At 51.3% G+C, this 20,518-nt stretch overlaps 5 protein-coding genes across 5 annotated transcripts; 4 read left to right on the top strand and 1 right to left on the bottom strand.

The window, feature by feature from the left end:
• Positions 1 to 305: 305 nt before the first annotated feature.
• PODANS_3_5340 (uncharacterized protein) lies at positions 306 to 4,784 on the top strand (the record flags this gene model as incomplete). Its single annotated transcript, XM_001909293.1, has 2 exons — positions 306 to 576; positions 631 to 4,784. The coding sequence occupies 2 exons, from the start codon at positions 306 to 308 to the stop codon at positions 4,782 to 4,784; spliced, it is 4,425 nt and encodes a 1,474-aa protein (XP_001909328.1).
• Positions 4,785 to 5,410: 626 nt separating this feature from the next.
• On the bottom strand, positions 5,411 to 5,817 carry PODANS_3_5330 (uncharacterized protein; the record flags this gene model as incomplete). The annotated part of the gene is made up of 2 exons (XM_001909292.1): positions 5,411 to 5,649; positions 5,715 to 5,817. The coding sequence occupies 2 exons, from the start codon at positions 5,815 to 5,817 to the stop codon at positions 5,411 to 5,413; spliced, it is 342 nt and encodes a 113-aa protein (XP_001909327.1).
• Positions 5,818 to 12,795: 6,978 nt separating this feature from the next.
• PODANS_3_5320 (uncharacterized protein) lies at positions 12,796 to 13,685 on the top strand (the record flags this gene model as incomplete). The annotated part of the gene is made up of 2 exons (XM_001909291.1): positions 12,796 to 13,287; positions 13,386 to 13,685. Coding segments are annotated over 2 exons (792 nt in total), but the record flags the coding sequence as incomplete, so codon positions are not given.
• A 3,455-nt stretch (positions 13,686 to 17,140) lies between these two features.
• On the top strand, positions 17,141 to 18,380 carry PODANS_3_5310 (uncharacterized protein; the record flags this gene model as incomplete). Its single annotated transcript, XM_001909290.1, has 2 exons — positions 17,141 to 17,622; positions 17,681 to 18,380. The coding sequence occupies 2 exons, from the start codon at positions 17,141 to 17,143 to the stop codon at positions 18,378 to 18,380; spliced, it is 1,182 nt and encodes a 393-aa protein (XP_001909325.1).
• Positions 18,381 to 19,599: 1,219 nt separating this feature from the next.
• On the top strand, positions 19,600 to 20,025 carry PODANS_3_5305 (uncharacterized protein; the record flags this gene model as incomplete). Its single annotated transcript, XM_001909289.1, has 1 exon — positions 19,600 to 20,025. The coding sequence occupies one exon, from the start codon at positions 19,600 to 19,602 to the stop codon at positions 20,023 to 20,025; it is 426 nt and encodes a 141-aa protein (XP_001909324.1).
• Between the last annotated feature and the right edge of the window lie 493 nt (positions 20,026 to 20,518).

The following is a 20,518-nucleotide window of genomic DNA, read 5'->3' as shown; positions in this document are numbered from 1 at the left end:
AGCTCTTGGGCCAAACTGACGGTTGATTGGCTGCAAGCTGCATTTGCCCCACCTCAGCCTTTTGCTTGTCAATTACGAATCCTAGTCCCCTCCATTCTCAATTCAGCCGGCGCGGCGAAATCACAAAGAATCGCGTTCGACGCGACGGCGACTGCGCATGTGGTTAACTTTGCCATCTACGCTGCGGCAGCATATTCGAGCGACATGTAAATGGCCCTCTCTCCATCGATACATCTCATCAAGAACACGACAATACAATGCGACTGCCAGCAACCGCTGCCTAGGTCGCTTCACCCGCCGTCACGATGCCGACAGCTCAGCATCCCCAGGCAAAGTTCGACCCTATCCCGCCGGATCTCGATTTGCCCACGCTCGTTGACAGAACACCAAACTTTCAATGGGTAGCTCGTATCACGGCTGCTCAGATTCAAAATATCGGTCCTCAAGAGTTTGAGAAGCTTGTTGTTCTTCATGTGGTACTTGGTGGGAAGCCACTGGTTATTGAGAAATGGAACAGGCGACTTCCCAAGGACCTTTTTGGTCCCAAGTGGTTGGAGGAGATGTACAATAAGAAACGTAGGTTGACTTGCGCTTTACCTCTTATCATGTACTAATATTCTTGAATGACAGAGGAAAACGTTCGCGATATTGTCGGTCAATGCGACATTCCCATGACCACTGGTCACTACCTGCGCTCCATGAAACAGTTGACAAATCAGTGGACGCCCGAGAACTTTCGCGACGAACGACGACAGCGACTCTACCTAAAAGACATCGACTGCCCACCAGAATGGCACGAGTACCTTCAAAAGAAGGTCATTCCACCCAGCCTCTTTTACATGAACGAGAACGTCGACGAACGGAGTCCTATGGGGCAAAGTGACGACGACTTTGACATGTTCAACGAAGGCACCAAGTCCATTGCGCCGGCAGGAGATTTGATGAGCAGCTTGCCCGAGCCGATGCGCGCCCAGAATCTGATGTGTTACATTGGTCATGAGGGTACCTACACCCCGGCGCATCGAGAAATGTGCGCCAGTTTGGGTCAGAATATCATGGTGGATGCTTCAGGCGATGAAAATGGCGAGAAGCCCGGAAGCTCCATTTGGTTCATGACGGAATCAAAAGACCGCGAAGTTGTCAGGGAATACTTCCTGTCGATGCTTGGTCATGACATTGAAATCGAGAAGCACTTTGCGCAAATCAACGCTTGGAAGAAGGCCACCTTTCCGGTTTATATCGTGGAGCAGAAAGCTGGAGACTTCGTTCTCGTGCCCCCCTTAGCGCCCCATCAAGTATGGAATCGTGGGACCCGGACCATCAAAGTTGCCTGGAACAGGACGACCGTGGAGACGCTCAGGATGGCCCTGGAGGAAGCGCTACCGAAAGCCCGTCTTGTCTGCCGCGATGAGCAGTACAAGAACAAGGCCATTATCTACTACACTCTCGAAAAATACTCGAAACTATTGACGGACATGGAAAGGACGTCTGAGACTGGGTTGCTTGGGTTCGGGCAAGACTTGATCAAGAACTCGTCTCGCACGAAGCAGTTGACTGGTGACTTCAAGGCTCTCTTTGAGCTCTTCACCCGAGTCCTGGTAGACGAGATATTCGGGACGAAAGAAAAGGAAGTCGAGTATATCGAATTTGACTCCTGCGTCACCTGCTCCTACTGCCGCGCCAACATCTTCAACCGGTTCCTGACCTGCAAGCACTGTGTTCGCCAGCTTGTTGGTGGTGACGAGGATACTTATGATATCTGCATGGAGTGCTACGTCATGGGCCGGTCATGCCTATGTATTTCCAACCTCACTTGGTGTGAGCAGTGGCACTGGCAGGATTTGGTTGAGAAATACGAGGACTGGCGCGCGCTCATTATTAAACATGACGGATATGTCGATATCAACACATCCCCGTTGCCGCTCGAGCTTGCACGCAAGCGATACGGCAAGAAGACGGTTGCTCAGCTTTGTCAAGAACAACTCCGGAGACGCCCATGGAAAGATATCAGCAAGGTTGACAAGCCAAAGGAACCTGCTGAGGACTCGGAGGTTGAAGTAGACGAAAATGGTCGGCCAAAGAAAAAGAGAAGGGGCGGGAGGAAAGCGAAGAAGGGCGACGTCTATCGCTGCCATGTGTGCCAACACAAGGACTACACCTACAAGTTGGCCTTCTGCTCCAACCAGGGCTGCAATGACGCATATTGCTATGGTGTCCTCTACCGAGCCTTTGACCAGATGCCACAGGAAGTAATGCAGAATGAGAGATGGCAGTGCCCAAAGTGTCTCGGCATATGCAACTGCGGTGCCTGCCGCAAGGCCAAGAACGGTGTTCCCTATATTCCTAAGAAGACACTCTTAGGACACGACACTCGGCCCATCGCTGACGATCGTAGTGTCGAGCTTCTTATCGACTTCAAGATACACAACCTGTCGTGGTTGAAGAACGCTGGCGATGAGACGCGAGCTCTGTCGAGCAAAAGGATGCAGAGACTCAGAGAGGCCGCCGATGCTGAAAAAGCAAAGTCGTCCCAGCTCGAGAACGATGTGCTACAGTTACCTGATGGAGCTTTGGCTGACAGCCTGGAAGAGGCGGCATTACAGCAGGCTTTGGTCAACGGTGGTTATGGCGAACAGCCTGCGGTACTTGGTGTTTCAGGGGAACATCCGCCACATCAAAATGGACATACCGGACCTGCCGAGGTCGCCGACATGTCTATTGTTGAGGACCAGTCTGCCTACCCTGATCCTTCAGGACTTGGACGCGAACGCGGCTTGGGCATGGGCTACTACGAGCAGGACGACAGCGAGGACAGGATTCTGTTCGACCCCTATCAGCAACCTTCAGTCGAGAGCTTGATGGCGCTCGACGACGAGCCCGAGCCGGCCGAATATCTCAAGAAGCAGCTTCGCGTGGCCAAGCGTCGTGCTCGTTTGGAGGAGGACGATGACCCGGATTTTAGAGGACCTAGGTCACACAGCAAGAAGAAGGCCAAGACAACTAATACCCGTGATGGTCAAGCGGATGCACTTAACAACATGGACCCGGCTCTGTTTGGTGATGTCACCATGGTTGGCGCCCCGGCTGACGGCACTCCTACCGAAGGGGAAGCTCCTGCTGTTCAAGCTCCACCGAATGCCGATGTTCCAGATGGCCCAGCCCAGGAGGGAGAAGAGCCTCGTGCCGACTCGTCGAATCGGCCTGCTCTTCGCCACGCGCGACCCAAGATATCATACTTGGTGGATGAGAATGGCGAGGAGGAGTTCAACGAGATTCTCATTCCGCGTTCGCAGAGGCCTCAACCTCTCAAGGACTATAACCCTGCCGATGCGACCAAGGATCCTCTTGATCTTGCGTCCGCGGCGATTTTGGCGATTGCGGGCGGTGCCGCCGGTGCTAGTAAGTCCGCTACTAGATCTCCTGCTCCACCTGGCTCTGGATATGCCGCTGTAACTGGAACTGGTAAGAGACGTGGTCGGCCTCCGGGTCCTCGCAAGTCTATGCCAGCAGGAGGGTCGGCTGAGCAGACGCCTTCTGGGCACCCGAAGCCCACCAGGAAACCGCCACGTGATCGGACATTGCCTGTTCAGGTCAGCGATGATAGTGATAGTGACGTGGATGCGCAACTTGCTGGGGCTTTGGATGGGTTTGATGAAGACGGAGAACCCATCGAGTCACGACCTCAGTCTCGGGGAGGTTTCACGCCTGTGAATGCGCCCAAGAGAAGGGGCAGACCGCCAAAGAATGCGCAGCGAGGCCCTTCAGCTGGTGCTTCGGGTCCTGCTGCAGGATCACCGTTCATGTCCATGGCGGATCGAATGAAGGCTAAGGGCAAGAAGTTCAAGATCGCGTCAAGGAAGTCGAAGGCTGCGCAGGATAGCACACCGGCTGGGCAAGCTGCTTCCCGGTCTGTCTCCCGTGATGTCGACACCCCTACAACGACCACAGCGGACAAGGAACCCGAGAGGCCAACGAGAGCCACAAGGGGCAGATCCAAGGCAACACCAGCTCAAGATTCTGATATCGATATGGCGGACGCAGACTTTGATCCGAACGCGGCTGAAGAGGCCGTGTCCGAGGCTTCGAGTCCTCGAGCCAGCCCTAGCCCCTCGATGCAGGATTACATGGAGCCTATGGATACGTTTATGCCTAGCCCGTCTCCAGTTCGGGATGTGCCTAGGGAACCGACAGTTATTTTGAAGACGCAGACACCAGAGCCGAAGAGAGAACCTACACCTGCCCATGATGTTTCGCCTTCGCCTTCGCCATCTCCCGCTAGAGAAGCGTCTCCTACACCGGCGCACTCCCACCCACACGAACCCTCACCGTCACCGTACCACTCCCCTTCGCCGCCGCCCCCACCACCGAAGCCAACAGGTCCGACGATCGTCAGGCTCGTTTCCTCGGATGAAGAGGGCTCCGAGTTTGACGATCACGACCACGACGATGGAAATGAATCACAGTCTGAATCTCGGTCAGCGTCGGAGAGTGAATCGGAATCAGAGTCGGAGGAGCAGCCAGGCAGGGGAAGGGATCCGCTTGACCCGAGCGACAGTGATGACTCGGATTCAGATGATGAGGATATTCCTGCCGTGAAGCAGGTTGTTAGCACGGCGACGAGGGGTGGGAGACGAGGGGGGATGGTTGGTTTGGCTGGGAGGGGAGCAGGGACAGCCGGATCTGCTGGACGGGGCGGTGCCACTGCTGGACGGGGGAGAGGTCGTGGGAGGGGAAGACCGAGGGGACGGGGCCATTACAAATGGAGGGGTGGGGGTGGGAGGTGAAAAGGTGATGGATGGAGTTGTGAGATACCCGTATTTTGTGTTTTTTTTTTCTTTTTTGCGTTGAACTTGCAAGACACAAACTCTTAACTGAGAGTCAGTGTGAGCGAGTTATTTGTCATGGATATCTTGAGATTGCGATGGGTGTGTGCCATTATGGGAGTTGAAATTATCAAGGATATGGTTAAGTGGTTTCTGGGACTTGTGAGCGAAAGGAAGAGTTGATGGAAGATTGCGGATTTTACTTAGGGATGCAAAAAACCATGTGTGTTGATAGTTTAATTCGATGAGTACATATTTCAACAGTGTTCACAATGACCATGTGTGACAAAGATGCTTCTCAGTTGTCAATCATTCTATTGACGGCTCTCTCTCTTCCTCCATCTTCTTCTTTCCCATTCATTCATGCTTTGCCGCGATTCCAAGCCAACCCCCTATGCATTATGTACAATCTTTCTTCCCCACATCCCTCCCCCAACTTGTTCTTCTTCTCCCCTGTTTTCACCACCCTTTTTTCTTTCTGCAAAAGCCATGCTGCGCACGCGTTGTGGGTTTGGTGCGAAGGACGAAAAAATCAATATGTTAGTCTAAAAGCAAAACGCAACAATTTGTCTCAGCCTCTTGTGTGTTCACTGAATATGTTTCGAAAGGCCATCATCCATACTGGTACCGGCTTTGGCGTTCTCCTCGGCCGCCTTTTTGGTCTTTTCCTGGAGGTCCTTGATGGAGGAGGAGCCGGAGCTGCGGTCGGCCTTTACGGCTTCTTCGCTGTTGGAGGCGAGCTCGGGCTTCCAGTGGCCTTTGCCGGATTTTTGCTTGGAGAGGGAGTCTTGTTTGTGGTGGTCGAAGTTTTGGGGGGAGGGGTCGGCTGGCGAGCACGGGCGAGTCAGTGGGGAGTAGGGGGTGGGAATGGGGGAGGATTAAAAAACGTACCGCTGTTAGACTCCTTGAGGGATCGGAGGGGGGTGGTGGAAAGGGCGCGGCGGGGGAGGGAGGTGATGGTGGGGGAGGTGGTGATGCGGCGGAGGGAGAGCATTTTGGTGGATGGGTTTGTGGTTGTCGTAGAGGTGGTGGAACTGAGGTTGTTGCTTGTGGTGGTTGTATAAACGCGGAAAGGAGAGAACGTTGAAAAGAGCTCTTTATTGGAAAAAAGGAGAGGGATTATTTCCTGCTGTTGCTTTGCTTGCTTGCAATTGAGTGGTTGTCAATTGGATGGGAGCGGCAATGGGGTTGGTTATGAAGCCCCGGGGGAGGGTATGACGTCACCACACGTAGCTTATCACTGGACAGTGTCCCTGGTTTTTTGGTAGGCCAGGCAGGTCAATTGCGCGAAAACAGACCGAACGACAGCCGAGTTGAGGCGGTTCTTTGTTCAGGGAAAGGGGGGAAATCCACTTTTGGGCGTCATTAAGATTTGGGGAAGGGGTGGAGGTAGGTATGTTGTTTACATTGTCGTCGTCACATGCCGGTGGATGGGGGTGGATGAGGATATCGTCATTTGGCGGAGGCCATGCCAATTACACGTTTATACTCTCTTCGTATTCATGAGTCGAAGGAGTCATGTCGTCGTCGGTTAGTTTGATGCTCTCGGGAGATCTTCACTTTGTTGTTGCTTGATTGTGTTGATGTGGTTGTTTGCTGCGTTATGGTATCCGCTCACTCTCAACTTACGACTGTCACGACTTGCGATGGTGTGATCTTCATGCCGGGGATGACACATAACGGTGAAGTTTTACAAAGTGTAGACTATGATATCTCAAGAATAATGATACCTAACAATAGGGTCAAGTATGGTCAGGATGTTTGTTCTGTTTAGTAGGTCTATTGGTCGTCACTATCCAGGTGTATGTAATGTATCTAGTCAATGGTGCAAAACATCAAGCAGCATAGACTTGATATCATATTCACATAATATACCTCGTGCCACACCTATACAACATCTACTCGCCGTAAGACATGTTTATTACCTGGGTTCATCAGGTCTAGCTGTTCAGCTCCCTATTGGAGTTCCAGCTCACAACAACCGGTGGTAGGAGAATTCTATTGCCCACACTTATAGAGTGGTTAAACCATCATTCAGCATCGACAAGTGCTGGACTTGTTGAAGGTACCTAGTTACCAGATATCATAGGTAGGTAGAGCTATACATGGGGCCTCAAGATTGATCAAACCTTTACCACCCTCGTCAACAACCCCAGCTAGACCCGATACAATGACCAACATGGGAGATTTTCAAATCTCTTCACCCCTTGCGTACACCACACCATTCAAGCTTTCTCCCAAGTCCCCGATCTTCCTCCACCGGTCCGGTCTTCCAAAGTGGATCATCCAAACTTTTCTTCCCCCGTCAACGCCGCAACTCCAAACCCGGCCTGGACCCGGGTCACCCGGGTCCTCTGCGGGGCCGAGACCGCACAGACAACAACCAAACTGCCATACGCCGCCGCCCGCCCGCCCACCAACCCCAATCTGATCTTCAAGAGGCGTAGTAGAAGGGGGTTTGTTGACATGATGAGACATCTCCGCCTGTGTCGCACCTTGTGGTGCACCGTGACCCCGTGACTCATGATCAATATTTGACATCCTGGCCACAGAAGACCATCGAATTTGTTCATCAAATTTGAGATGAGCATCTTGAATTGCAAAGATGCGGGTTAAATTATCAATGTACACCTCGCACATATCCAGTTCACAACCGCAATTCCGTAACAAATTCCCTGCAGAACTATTTACTTGAAGAAACGCTACGGTAATATCCAATACTAATTACTCTGTCCATCTCGGCAAGTTTATCGTTTCGTACCTAAACTACTGCCAATTTTCTCGCTTCCAACCCGAAAACAGAGTGTTGTGTCTCACATGTCGGAATGCCCCAAAACCAGCAGAGACATAACACCGGCGGGGGGCTCGGTTCGGTGGGAAAAAAACCTACTGCGACTACTGCAGTATGCACAATGCATATGATGTATTAATATGTAAGAGCAAAAAAGTGGTGAAACCCTTGATGCCCAACCCTAAACTACACTCAGAAACAACTCTTTGACGGTGAGAGTGGTAGAGAGGGAGAGTAGGTGCATGAACTAGTATGCAGACTATTTGGGGGTCAGGCAGGTGTTGTTTGGTAATTGTTCCCGAATGGGAGGGTATCGTCGAGGTCAACGTTTTGGCTACTGTCTGGTGTTTTGATATTTGAAACCACAAGTGTTAGTGGTTCCCGCAAGGTTTGCTGAAAGTGTTAACAGAAGCCAGTTGCTCCACCACTGGAAACGTCCACGGGGATTCCATCTCGGAATTCCATAAATGACCCTGGAGGTTCTAACGATAGTTCAGTGCCGACCATCCCTTTATCGTTCTCCCATGCGAACCATGCGGTGAGCAACAGTCAAGAGCTGTCCGAATATTATGCATATCATGTCAGCAGCTTGTATGCTTCCGTCTGCAATATCAATCACATCTCAGGTCAGCAGATGCATACACACACAACTCTACAGAAGCCAGCTCAAAGCAATTATAACCGTGCCGCAGCTCGGCGGTGGATTTCCTTGAATCCAGCATGGTAGTGTTGCAGCGTATCCGGGGCAGACAGAACTGTGGAGGCGGCGCGGCGTGGCGTGGGCAGACACAACAGGCGACCTCCAGCAGTTCACACTGATGAATAAACTGGTGACAGTTCACATCTTGGAGTAGCGGTGTGGCAGGGTTCTCCCCTCCCTCCCCAGCTGTAATTGTTCACTGTTAGCTGTCGAACAAAAGTCCCCGTGATTGGATCTCCAAGATCAAAAGAGGGCATGGGGCCTGTGCTCTGTTAACAAGATGCCAATCAGTCGGCAGGATCTCACCGTGCGCGAACCATGGATGGCACGACCGGGGCTTCCAGGAGTCCAGAGCATTCACCCAATGCCATGACTCGTCTTGAACACAAACGTCCTCTGCCGAGCAAAAAAGCGCAATGGGGAAGCTCTCGAACAGGCGCAGGCACACACAGCCCGGCCCTGGGCGCGTCCCGTCAATTGGACAATGCATGTTCCCTGTGACCTCTGTCTGTTCCCGATGGCCCCACTCCGCATCCAGGAGGGCGGCCGGCGAGAGCCACACTCCAGCGGCGCACCACTGACCAGCAACTTGTGTGGTGTCACTGGTGGATGTGTGAATTCTCACTTTCTCTGTCCCACTGTTTCGCCAGATGAGGAGCGCATTGATGAGAGCCTGACAGCTCTCGCCCCAAGAACTGCATGTCTCAGACATCCGGGAGCAGCAGGGAGGGAGACCCCTCGATACCCCTCCTCTCCCTTCCTTGGGCCCACGGACAAACCGGTAACTGCCAACGCCCAGAAACAGGCACCACCTCAACAGTTTGTCCCCACACTGGGGCGAACTCCCAATCAGCCAGTTAAAACTGCAAGTCGACGACGAAGCACTAAAATACAGTATCTACTCAGAAAAAGTGAGAAAAAGCTAGCCCGGAGAACCCCCAGAGGCACACACTTTTCTACTTTTCCGGCCAATTGCTTTACATCCTTTTTCCTTGGCCCAAAGCGCCCTTTGGCCACATTTAACCAAAATAAGCTTTACTTGCTAAAGCGCTTTGTAATTGCCCAGGCTTAGGAATCCCTTAAGTAATAGGATTTTTAATAAGCTTTTAACTAGTAAATTAACTAAAATCACTACCCGAATTATATATAACTGGAGTAATATATCTATCTTTACCCTAAATTAAATTAATATAGTTTTTAAGTAGATACTAAGTGGCTGCTGGAAAAGCACGTAGTGAGTGCCGAGTAAATGCTAGGTAAGTGCTAGGTGAGTGCTAGATAGGCACTGAGTAGGTGCCAAATAAGTGCTTTATGAGATATCTTTTGCTGTTTGCAACGCTTTTGCTAGGGCTGCCGCCACGTAGTATTACAGTAATAACTTACTGTAATATAGGCTTTACGTAGACCAATTTTGTCACGGCACTGGCGCGTGACTGGTGGTCCTGCGGGATCTTAGCGCGTGTGCCATATGGAGCTCTGAGAGCAACTGGATGTGGCTCAAGCTTTGCCCTCACAAAAGGCTAGCTTTGTAGCTTCGGTCTAATTTTTACCTTTTTCTCTTTCTTAATTTGCAATTTAATCAAATTGATACAATAAGCTGTATGCTTTATCTCAGTATTTTTGCCTTCCTGTGGCGAATTTTAACAAAAATAAAAAATTAAAGAGTATTGTTATTATCAAAACCAAAAAAAACCCCTAATGAAATATTAAATAGTTAATAACCTTTAATTTATATTTAAATTTATAACTTTTTATTGTATATTTACTATTATACTTTTACTATAATTTTAGTTTTTTAATAAATCTACTATAGATTTTATATATTTGTAGGTATTAATTATATGATAATTTAATCTACATAGAAAAGCTGTTATTATCACGGATTGGCTAGAAAGTCTGAGACAAAGGCAAATAATTATCACACCAAATTGATTGAATTGCAGGTAAAGAAGAAAAGAAGCAAAATCAAACCAGGGCTTCGAAGCAGACCTTTTGACGAAGGAAAGCTTTGACCACCCGGTCGCTCTCAGAGCCCCACATGGCCCACGCGCCCAGGATCCTACGGACCCACAGGTCACGTGCCAGCGCCGTGACAGTTATCACTAGCTTATTTATTTTACCTTTAGATTTTTTTCAATAAATCTATAGTAGAGAAATTATAAAGATTAATTACCTATAAGATTAAAGACGCGAAGTTAATATATATATTTGTTTAAATATTATAGTTATTTTAATATTTTTACAAAAGCGCCTAGGTAATTACTAGAGCGCTTTATAAAAAGGCTTACTTTAGTGAAATGTAGTAGAATTGTGGCTTTGGCTAAGAAAAAAGTGGAGTGGTTAGTTGCGAGGAAATTGGCCGGAAAAGTGGGTGCCCCTGGGGTCCCTGGGCTAGCTTTTTCTCACTTTTCTAAGTAGATACGGTAGCTTGCTTTCATGCTCTGGCAAGCCCCGCTTCAGGCAGTCAGGCCACCCGGACTTTGAAACACTATTTGTCGTCGGTTGTCGGTAAAGCTTCAGCAGAGCAGAGCCACGAGTGCTCTTTTGAGAGACTGTTGTCAGATAATGGATAAAAGCGGAAGAATGCTGGTTGGTGATGGACCAGTATGACGCTGATGGGGTGACTTTGGGTGCCACCCAGCGAGCCAGCGAGAGAATCAACGGCATCAAGAGAGGAGTTGTGCCCCTTTCGTCACCCCACCAGCGGAACGGCAAGGTGGGGGGTTCTTTCGTCTTCTCGAGGGTGACAGCAGTTCGGTTCCAAACCAGAAAATGGAACCAGGCGGTCAGTTGGTCTGATATGGTTATGTCGTGGCACGCAGAGGGCGATCCGGCTGAAATCCATCAGCGGAGATAAATCGCCCTTTTTTTCCTTCAGGATGCTGCATTTGCAGGCGCACAAGGCGGCTGCTGAAGCAAACCAATGGCTCTCCCGGGCCGGCGTCAAGTGAATGGGCAGCGTGGGCAGCTTGTTGCTCCTTGCATGCGGAGTCAGCAGCCGAGTGCTGGGTCCTGCTTTTGGCTGCCACTCACGCAGCAGCTCCCGCTCGTGTTCGCAGGCCGTCCTATGTGGCACTATGCAGATGGATGCAGAATACTGGGCGTAGAAGCCTTTCCGGCAGCTAGCATCATCAGCGTCACCAGCGCCAATCAGTGGCAAGCAATGCGGTTTGTTGCGCCCTTGGATCGCCGGCGAGATGGTGGTCTGGGTGCCGGTGAGGGGAAGCAAATCCGCCCGCCGCAATCATAAATGGCCGGGATCTGCGGGGTGTTAGAGAAGAGTGAGAAGACAGAAGAAGAACACACCAGCCACGTTCGGTGTCTTGCGTCTGTCGAATGCAACTTCAGAAAGCTGCACGGGAAAGGTCTCGCGGTGTTTTACCGTGACCACCAGCCAGTCAAAGCATGGAGATGGAGCGCCCTCGCCACAAGGCTGGGCCGGAGAGCGCTGCCAATGGCCACTCAGCTGCACTTAATTATGCATCTCGAGCCGCTTGCAGCAACGCAATAACGGGTGGTATGAAGGTCCAGGCCACCACCGATTGGGCCGCGGGCGCCAGTTTCAGTGTAAACACCGATGAACCCTCCCTCTCTCTCCGCAACTGGGAGAAAATACGGAGTAGTTCGCATCGAGATGCGCATCATGGTGACAAGGCAAGGCAAGGCAAGGCGGCGATAAGCGACGGGATGTTTCGAGGCGTCTGTCCAAAGGTAACGAGGAACAAGAATGACGGGAGTCCGGGAACTCAAAAAGGGACGTGGATCGACAAAGGAGAGGGGATGGAGGACATGGTAGAAAAAGATACATTGAATGCCACCAGAATCACCAGTGTATGGCGGTATCAAAAGAAGAAGAAGCGGTGGTGTCGGGCCACGTCGGGTGACGATTGTGGGCAGGAGACGGAGTGGAGAATCGGGCTTGTCGAGGGTTTGCCGGCTGGCAGGAGGGGCAGCGCCACACTCCAACCAGCGACGGCCAGCACCGTCAGACCGTTTTCGGCATTGGCTGGCGGAGGACGCACAAGGCAACGCCCAGCCCAAAATTACACGACAACAGACCCTAAGCTGAATTAGGGTTAGCGTGGACTTGGTAACCAATCAACAGAAAGAAAGTGGATACCTTTGCCACCCGGGCTGCAAGAAAAGTGGCCAGTGCATTCGCTCAGAGTGTGTCTGGTGCTCGTCTTGGTGTGGGTGTGGCCCGGGGTCCTGCCTCTCGCGTGCAGGAGACCCCTGTAGGCCACCCCAGTGCCCCCCATCCACCCACCATTTCCCTCTGACCAACCCATTTGCCCGTTCCGATTGCTCTGTCCCTCTCCTCCCTCGCCTCTCTCCTACTTTACCTCTCAACCTACCCATCTCCTCGTCCCACCAAAACCACCACCAAAACCTATCCTCCCCCCAAAACCAAAAAAAGGCGTTTCAACAAGAATCACCACCACGACACAACTCACACGACCACAACGATTATTCCCATCTAATTCGGTTCATTTTGGCAATCAAATCCACAGCGCCGTCCACCTCACTTGTCGCCCTCGGTTAGCCCGGTTTCATTGTTATTGTTTCAAAATTGCAGCTCGGCTTCCGCACAAAACCCTCGCCACACCCACAACCACCACCGCAACCACCACCTCCAGACTCACCATTCGACCCCTTCACGACGACGACGCTTTTTTGGCTTGAGAGTGTCAACACCATTCATAATGTCTTCCTACTATCAATTGCACCAGCAGCATCCAACACCTGCCACAGCCCCTGCCGTCTCGCACACCCACCATGGCGGCCGCAACCGGAGAGCCCCCAGGTTATCGGTCTCGCAGCATCCCCAGAAGCAGTTTCGCGGTGTGCGCAGCATGAAGGAGTTGACCGAGTCGGTAAACCTGTCTAGCTTTCGGTCAAGATTCGAGGCCTGCCGGTCCTTTGATCTGGAAGACGACATGGAGTTCTGCCCAGGCCTGTTGACCGAGACTGATGTGAGCACTCCCCCTCCCTCTGGCCCGGCGCCATTGGTGGACACGGACCTCTTTTGCACCGCTGCCACGTTCAAGAACTGACATTGATGGCCCCAAAGCTCGTGTCGATAAACAGCTCGTCTTCGGAGCGTTCTTCGCTGGCAAGCAACTCACCCCAAGGGTCTCCCACTCAGCAGCCCATCCAGGTCGCCCACTACCCTGTCCAGACCGGCTCGCCAGTGTATGCTCCTCCATATCAAAGCCACTCTAGCAACCTCAAGATCCACCAGCCTGCCGCTACCCGCGCCCGCAACGCCATCCCCATCGTCAACCCTGCTACCGGCATCACCATGTCGAGCCCACCTCCTTCGGTCTCTCCCGCCCGGATGCAGCCGCAAAACATCGGCCGGCGGTGGTAAGTTGGGGCTGTCGTCTCGCTTCCGCTGTGACGCTAGACGAGATTGAGAGCCCCGACTGAAACGCCGTCGTCGTCGGTGCAAACTACGAACATTGTAAAATTACTTGCATGCGCACATTCGTTCCGAGCAGCTGTTCATCTTGGCGGGCACCGAAAAGAAAAGCAAAGTAGCAGGCATCGATTCTTCTTTTTTTTTTATTACCACCTTCCCTCTGGCAGGCAGGGGCGACAACTTCACCATGGATACTCGACTTCCTTGCACAACCCCCTCACGATACCCTTATCACCTGTACAAAACAACATCCTTAATCGACTCTTGTGCGACTTGTTTCGAAGCGGAAAAAACTTTTGACTTTTGGGATGGCGCGATGAAAGAATAATCGATACCTCTTCGTTTGTTGTTTCTAATACCACAAAACGTATATTATTTTCGGGCCGGTGTTTCCGACCTCGAAAGATGAGGGCTGCGGTTTTTGTTTTGCGGTTTACAACGAATGGGCGTTTTTCAGGTGGTTTTGCATCATCAACAAGCCAGCTTCATTGTTTTTGCATCGGTGTCTCACGACGGAGTTTCACAGCGGTCTTCACTTTCTGGTTCTTTTTCTCGATACCATACAACATTTCGGGCTGGCGTCATCTCTTTTGCGTCTCGTCGTTACGGGAAGCGACGACTTTTCAGTCTCACGATAAAAAAAACGTCATTACGGTCTCACGGGTCTTTACGAGTTCATTACAAAGAAAAGAATATCGACATATAGAGTGGCCCGGGGGTCTCTCCTCGGCCGTCTGTTTGGGGCTGGTTGGGGGTGCTTTTTCTCTCTTGCAACCTAGGTGTTCTGATCTTAGGGTGGTGCGGGTTTTACAACATGGGCGAAATATCTTTTTTTGGGGAGGTCTGGTCGGCAAAGACATTGCGGTTTTGTTGGTTGAGAAATTTCTCGGGCGAAGGAAATTGGGGAAGGGTGGAGTTGGTTGTGTTTTTGTCTCTGTTTCATATTGTTGTCTATTGTGGCTATTTTTTGGCCTCCTCTCTTGTACCATTGGGGTTGGGGGGGCTTGGGTGGCATTCGGCGGGCGAATTGTTCACCCATTGATATCCTCTTATTTTGTGTTGACTTGGGATTTTTTTATTTTGTCAAAGGGCCTTTTTGCATCTCTGGACGGGTACACTACTGGGCGCGCGGAAATCAAATGGTGGGCGGGGTGAAAGCACATAACTTTTTGTTTTCTGGGTTCCCCTTTGCGGGGCCTTCTCTCTATGGAAAGATATCTTTGTCGTATCTTTTGCTTTGGGGTGTAGGCGTCTTGTATTTGGGAAAGCGGCCGCTGTCTGTTGTGTGTGTGTTTGTGGTGTGTGCGTGTTGGTTTTGATAGTGTCTACCTAGCCTGGGTTGGTTTTGGTGGGCTCTCTTTCTATCGGTGGTGTCCAGCGTATTTTTTTTCGTTCCCCAGTTTTTGGGTTTGGGACGAAGAGGGGGCGTTGTGTTTGCCAAGATATGAATAACTTTTTCTTGTGATTATGGGAAATCTTGAACATTGGCCGTGGGTATATGGCTTCTTCGCTCTGATTACTGGTTCCAATTTTGCTTGATATGATGTGTCTATCGGTTGTTGAGAGGTGTATCTAACCGCCAGTTCTCAATGCATAGGCAGTGATCATGTCCCTTTCGAAGTTGGGTAAGAACCTACTGAAGTCTGTATCCTCGTTGTTGCTGCGGATGGAGAGGTGGAATGATACGCCACGTGGTCGGGACAGCATGCTGGCGAGCGGGGACCAAGAGGTCAGCTGAGTTGCTGGTGGGCGAATCATGAGTTTATGGAGTCGGAGAGGAACATGAGGAGCATTGAAGGAACTGCAGATCTAAACTGAAGGTTGATGGAAACGGTGGGTTTGGCGCGAACGGTCACGGTTGATGTGAGATGGGTTAGGATCCTCAAGGTCGGGTTTTTTACGGCGTAAAGAGACTCCGCTGGCTGGGTATATTTAATGGAGTAATTTTGGAGATGATGGTCGGGGAAAGTTTGGGTCATTTTGGTGGTTGGGTTGTGGTTGCTGTGGATGTGGTTGATGTGTGGGTGGGAAAAGGGGCTCAGGGGGTGGTGTTTTCTATGGCTGTGGCACAAAGATACCACTATGGGTACCTTTATTCTTAGAGACTCTCTATAAGGATCATGCTGCTTTGTGTGTCTTTTGTGATTTTGCTGCAAGTGCAATAGCTTTTTTTCTTCATTGTCAGATGTGGTCAGGGAAGTGAAAGTCATCCTGGTTTTGAAGATCTGTATGTAGGTTCACTTATCTGACTTTTGTCCGAGTTGGACGGGGGAGTATCTTGGTGTTCTCTCTGCTGGCTGACCTCGGGTTGGGGGTGTGTATACTGATGCGAAAGGGTGGAGATCTTGTCTCAACGTAAAGGCTCGGGGCCTCTGTCTTTGGCTATCTTGCTATGTCATGGTATACCTCTTGGGAGGTAGGATTTTCTGTTGGGGTGCTCTTGGTAAGCTTGGAAGTAGGTATTGAGAGCTGGGGTTGATGTACGGTAAGTGATACGAGGTGAGTTTGCCTTAGCCTTTATAAGGGCATTACTCCGGATTGATAGAAAGTGCAAGATCAGAGGTAAATCTTGTTCCAGCTCGTCCAAGTAAGATATCTGGACAACGATGGATTACAGGCAAGGTGTGTCCCAGCTTGACCTGTCCGAGGGCAATCCGAGCAATACCCAAAGCCGTAGTCAAGCAAGTCTCTCTCAGCGTCCTCTGTCTTACTGACACTCTGACTTCTGATACACCCAGTCCATCTGAGCTCTATTATCAGAGGTTATCTCAACAGTTTCCTGTCCCCGCCTGTCTCTTCCATCGAGATGAGTTAGTGGGGCCGATAGTGAATAGTTTGCCATGTTGCTCCCATCCAAGCTGATTGAAGCAGTCAATTATGTGGGGCATGATCAAGTGATAGTGGAAAGGTAGTATATAGGCTTGCTCTGCGGGTTGTTGGCGATCTTTCTCTTCTACCCCACAAGCCTCTACAATCGACTCAGAAACAACTCCCTGTATAGGTACCTCTCGTTTCCACACGGCCCGGAATTGTATTTCGCTTTGGCGTCCTTCGCTAGCAAAAGGGACAATCATGTCTAATACAGGTACACCGTTCAAAGGCTCGTGCCAGATTAGGCCTCGGCCCCGTCTGGACCAGTAAGTTGCTTCCATCATCCCAATGGGATGTTGTCAACGGCGACATCATCACTAGCAGGATTGCACCTTCCCTGAAAAGCCGGGCCAACTTTCGTCGCCGAGCTCTGGGCCTATAAATCTTTGCGCAGCTTGCAAATTCTCTTCCCTTTCTTCTCTCTTTCACCACACCTCACACTCACGCTTGGAGTGCCTGGGGCGACAATCCGCCAGCTCTCATCTCCATTCATATCCTCATTGACACTCACAATCACATACACAAACGGAAACATGCCTCGCCCAGCGGCTAACTTTTTCGACCCCAGTTGGTTCGCCGGCCGGATTGTGACCATCTACCTTGGTCCTGATCTCCAGGCGCGGAACGTTCACGAGAAATTGCTGACGCAGAATTCACCCTTCTTTACCCGCTTGCTTAGTGGCGGTACACGTGCGACGCTCACTTCTGGCGAGGGCCTTGCTGGTCCCGCCTCGCCTGCCAGCTATCAGGATCTCGGCCAGACTCAGGCCTCTGTCCAGCAGCCTCATGGTTTTGGTCAGGCTCAAGGTCTTAGTCCAGCCTCCAGTCCTGCCAACACTCCTGCTTCACAGAATGAGGAACCCATCAGACTTCCTGATGTCGACCCCAAGCTCTTCAACATCTTTCTGCGTTGGGGCTATGGCAATGCTTTTGCTCTCTCTGGCAACACGGGCTCGTTTCGGCTCCCGGCTCCTTACGAAGATTCTGAAGGGGAGAGTGCCACTATCCGCGATTAGTATGAGTTTTTGCTGATTTATACTCTCTTTGGTCACCTGCTAACTCTTTGACACCAGCCTCGGTGTCTACGTTCTCGGCTACAAATTCGAGTGCGTCGGCCTCCGCAACGCCTGCGTTGATGTCCTCTACGATTACCTGGGCCCTGCCTCTGCCGATCACGTCTGTCTCAGCATGCAGGACGTCGCCTTTGTCTTTGAGAACACCCCCAAGGAATCCCCCATGCGACGCTTCCTCGTTGCCCACCTCCTCTTCTACATCTTTTGCCTCAACCGCCGGGGCACACCCCTCCCAGAGGAATGGGGCACCGTCCTTGAGAAGGGGGACTTTGGGATCTCCTGGACTCTGATCCGCATGCTGGGTGACTGGAACTGGGCCATAGGTGACAATGTTCCGGTAATGATCATCAAGCCGCGCTCCGAGTTTTATGAGAAGACGCCCGCCCAGATGCAGAGGCTGCATTACCTTGCGAGCGTGGGACGCATAAGCAGTGTGCCGGAGAATAGCGAGAGCAGCACCAATGCTGTGATGATCAAGAGGGAGGATGGGGCGGTTGAGAGTGTTGGTCAGTCGGGTCTTCGACAGGCTGCCACGACGGTTCAGGGCTTGAATGGGGAGGCTGCTCAGGCTCCGATGACGCCTTCTCGGGGCAACGTCCTTCCTGGGTCGAGGGTTGGTCCTGTTCGGACTAATCGCAGGTTTGGCCGTGGTGGTCCTGGGGGGGATCACCCTGCTGAGCCGTACCATATTGATGGTTGAGGGGCTTTTTTCTCTCGACTTCTCGCCTTTTCTTTCTTGGCCGTCTTCTTTTCTTCTGCGGTGTCATTATCGTCAACTTTTTCGGCCAACGGACATGGAATAAGGTGATGGAAGGGTGGCATGCATTTCCTTTCTCTCATCATCAAGGAGCACGGCTGGCGTTTTTGCGGTTTCTTTCATGGTGCGATACCCAGGGCGGCGGTTTTCACTTTGAGTTTCGGGAGGAAAGAGAAGGGAAGAGAGAGACTTGCCTTGAGGCAGCATGGGGGTTTGCTCAGCAAGGTAGCAGGTTACTTTAGTTAGAGGGGGGGTGGGAGGGCTAAAGTAGTCTTATACAACGGCTTTGTTTTCAGTGTTGGGTGGGTTTCCTTTGGGTGATATGCTATCCCGTCTCATGTTGAAGGTGGGCATCGACACCAAATGGCCACCAACTGGGATCGCCTTCTCCAGAGCACTCGCCCTCCCCCAGACGCAATCCGTCGCTTTATCGACACCATATCTCAACTTGCAGAACCCGCGGCCCCCCCCCCGGAAAAGAAGCAGCAGATTGAGCTATCAATCAAGGGACAAAATCCTGCACCATTTGTCTAGATGACATGTTTGACGACGACGCCAAAAGCGCGAGAATCTTAGTCATGGTTCTGAGTTGCCGGCACTACCTCTTTCATCGTATGCACACTCCCTGAATACTCTGGCATAGCCTCCTCCTAGCCCTTGTAACAGGTAGGTGTCTCGCCCCTTGGATAATCCAGACATCTACCCACAAGTGCCCGCTGTGCCGCCAGTCTTTGGACCCCCTCAGGCACAGGTTGTATTATGCGGACCGGGAAGACAACTGGGAGCCCCATGGCCAGCCGTCGTTTTTATCACAACGGGTCGGATCCCCCCAAAGATGGCGCGCCGGAATGGGGTGGGATGGGGGTAAAAGATGTTAAGCTAGAGGGCGGTAGGAACTTGCGAGTATTTGTATGTGATTAGTGCGCTCAAGGATCGTATTTTTTTTATTATTAAGCCCGGTGGAGGCTCGCTCCCCAGGTTCAAGTGATCTGGCAACACGTTGGGGACCGCATTCCCGTTTGTTTTGTCCGATTACACTCCAGCCACAACCCACTCACCCTCCGCCATGGCCTGGTGATCACCGGACATTGCTCTGTTTTGGCCCGGAGCCATCGAGCCCGGCTTTTGAGCTGAACCAACATCTGTAATTCTCTCTCGGATCATGTCAAGGATGAGCGGATTAGCAGTTCAGAACAGCGTCGACGCACTCCTTCAAGAAGAGGCGCTTCCTCGCGAGGAGGAGCCCGAGGAGGTCTCTCTTGAGGGTCTCTCTCTGGGGGAAATCCCTTCTGATTGGAACGGCCCTGAAGAAGACATTTTCGACCAAATCGACAAAGAAGATGATTCTATCCAGGGAGACGACTGTACCCAAGAAGACGACTCTACCCAAGAAGTCGAGCTCACCCTAAACGAGATCCACCCCAACAAACAATACAACCCGCCGTCAGACACAGACAACTGCAGGGTGAGGGGAGACGAGTGTGCCATCTGTCTTGATGGAATGAAGAATACCGTCATACTGACTGAGTGCTGGCATCCATTTCACTGTATGTGTGGTTGTCACCTCACTGCCCTCGTTAAGCTCTAACTGTGGCATACCTACAGATGATTGCCTCGCGAGCTGGCTAAAGAAGAAATACAACTGTCCAACATGTTTGAGGAAAGTGGACCTGAGGAAGGTGGAGTTGTATTGGGTTGAAGGAAGGGATCAATGGGAGACTTTGCCGAGCCAGGGGCTAGAGAGTGTTCATGATGAGTTGGTGGGATTGCATACCTAGGTTAGGAGTTGGGGACTTCACAGCATTGCCCTGGAAGGGTTGAGCTTGTGGATGATTGGGAAAGATAGCTCGCTGCTGGGGTGTTTTAGGTCGAATATCTGGAATCTTTGACATTGATCATGCCCCATGAATGGATGTACCCATCCACATCGTCCATGTATGCAGAAAATAAGCGTGCCACACACCCTCCTCCGGCAGCCCCCAGCATCCCCAAGCATATGGCGGTCTGAAGTTTACCAGAGAAAGTAAACTCCAGCCCCATCCGAACCCTTCCTTACGACGAGTGATTTTAAATCCGGGTAC

Source organism: Podospora anserina, chromosome 3 (assembly GCF_000226545.1).
Source record: "Podospora anserina S mat+ genomic DNA chromosome 3, supercontig 2".
Lineage (NCBI taxonomy): Eukaryota > Fungi > Ascomycota > Sordariomycetes > Sordariales > Podosporaceae > Podospora > Podospora anserina.
Note: the sequence above shows the minus strand (reverse complement) of the source record. Positions and strands in the feature narration are given on the sequence as shown.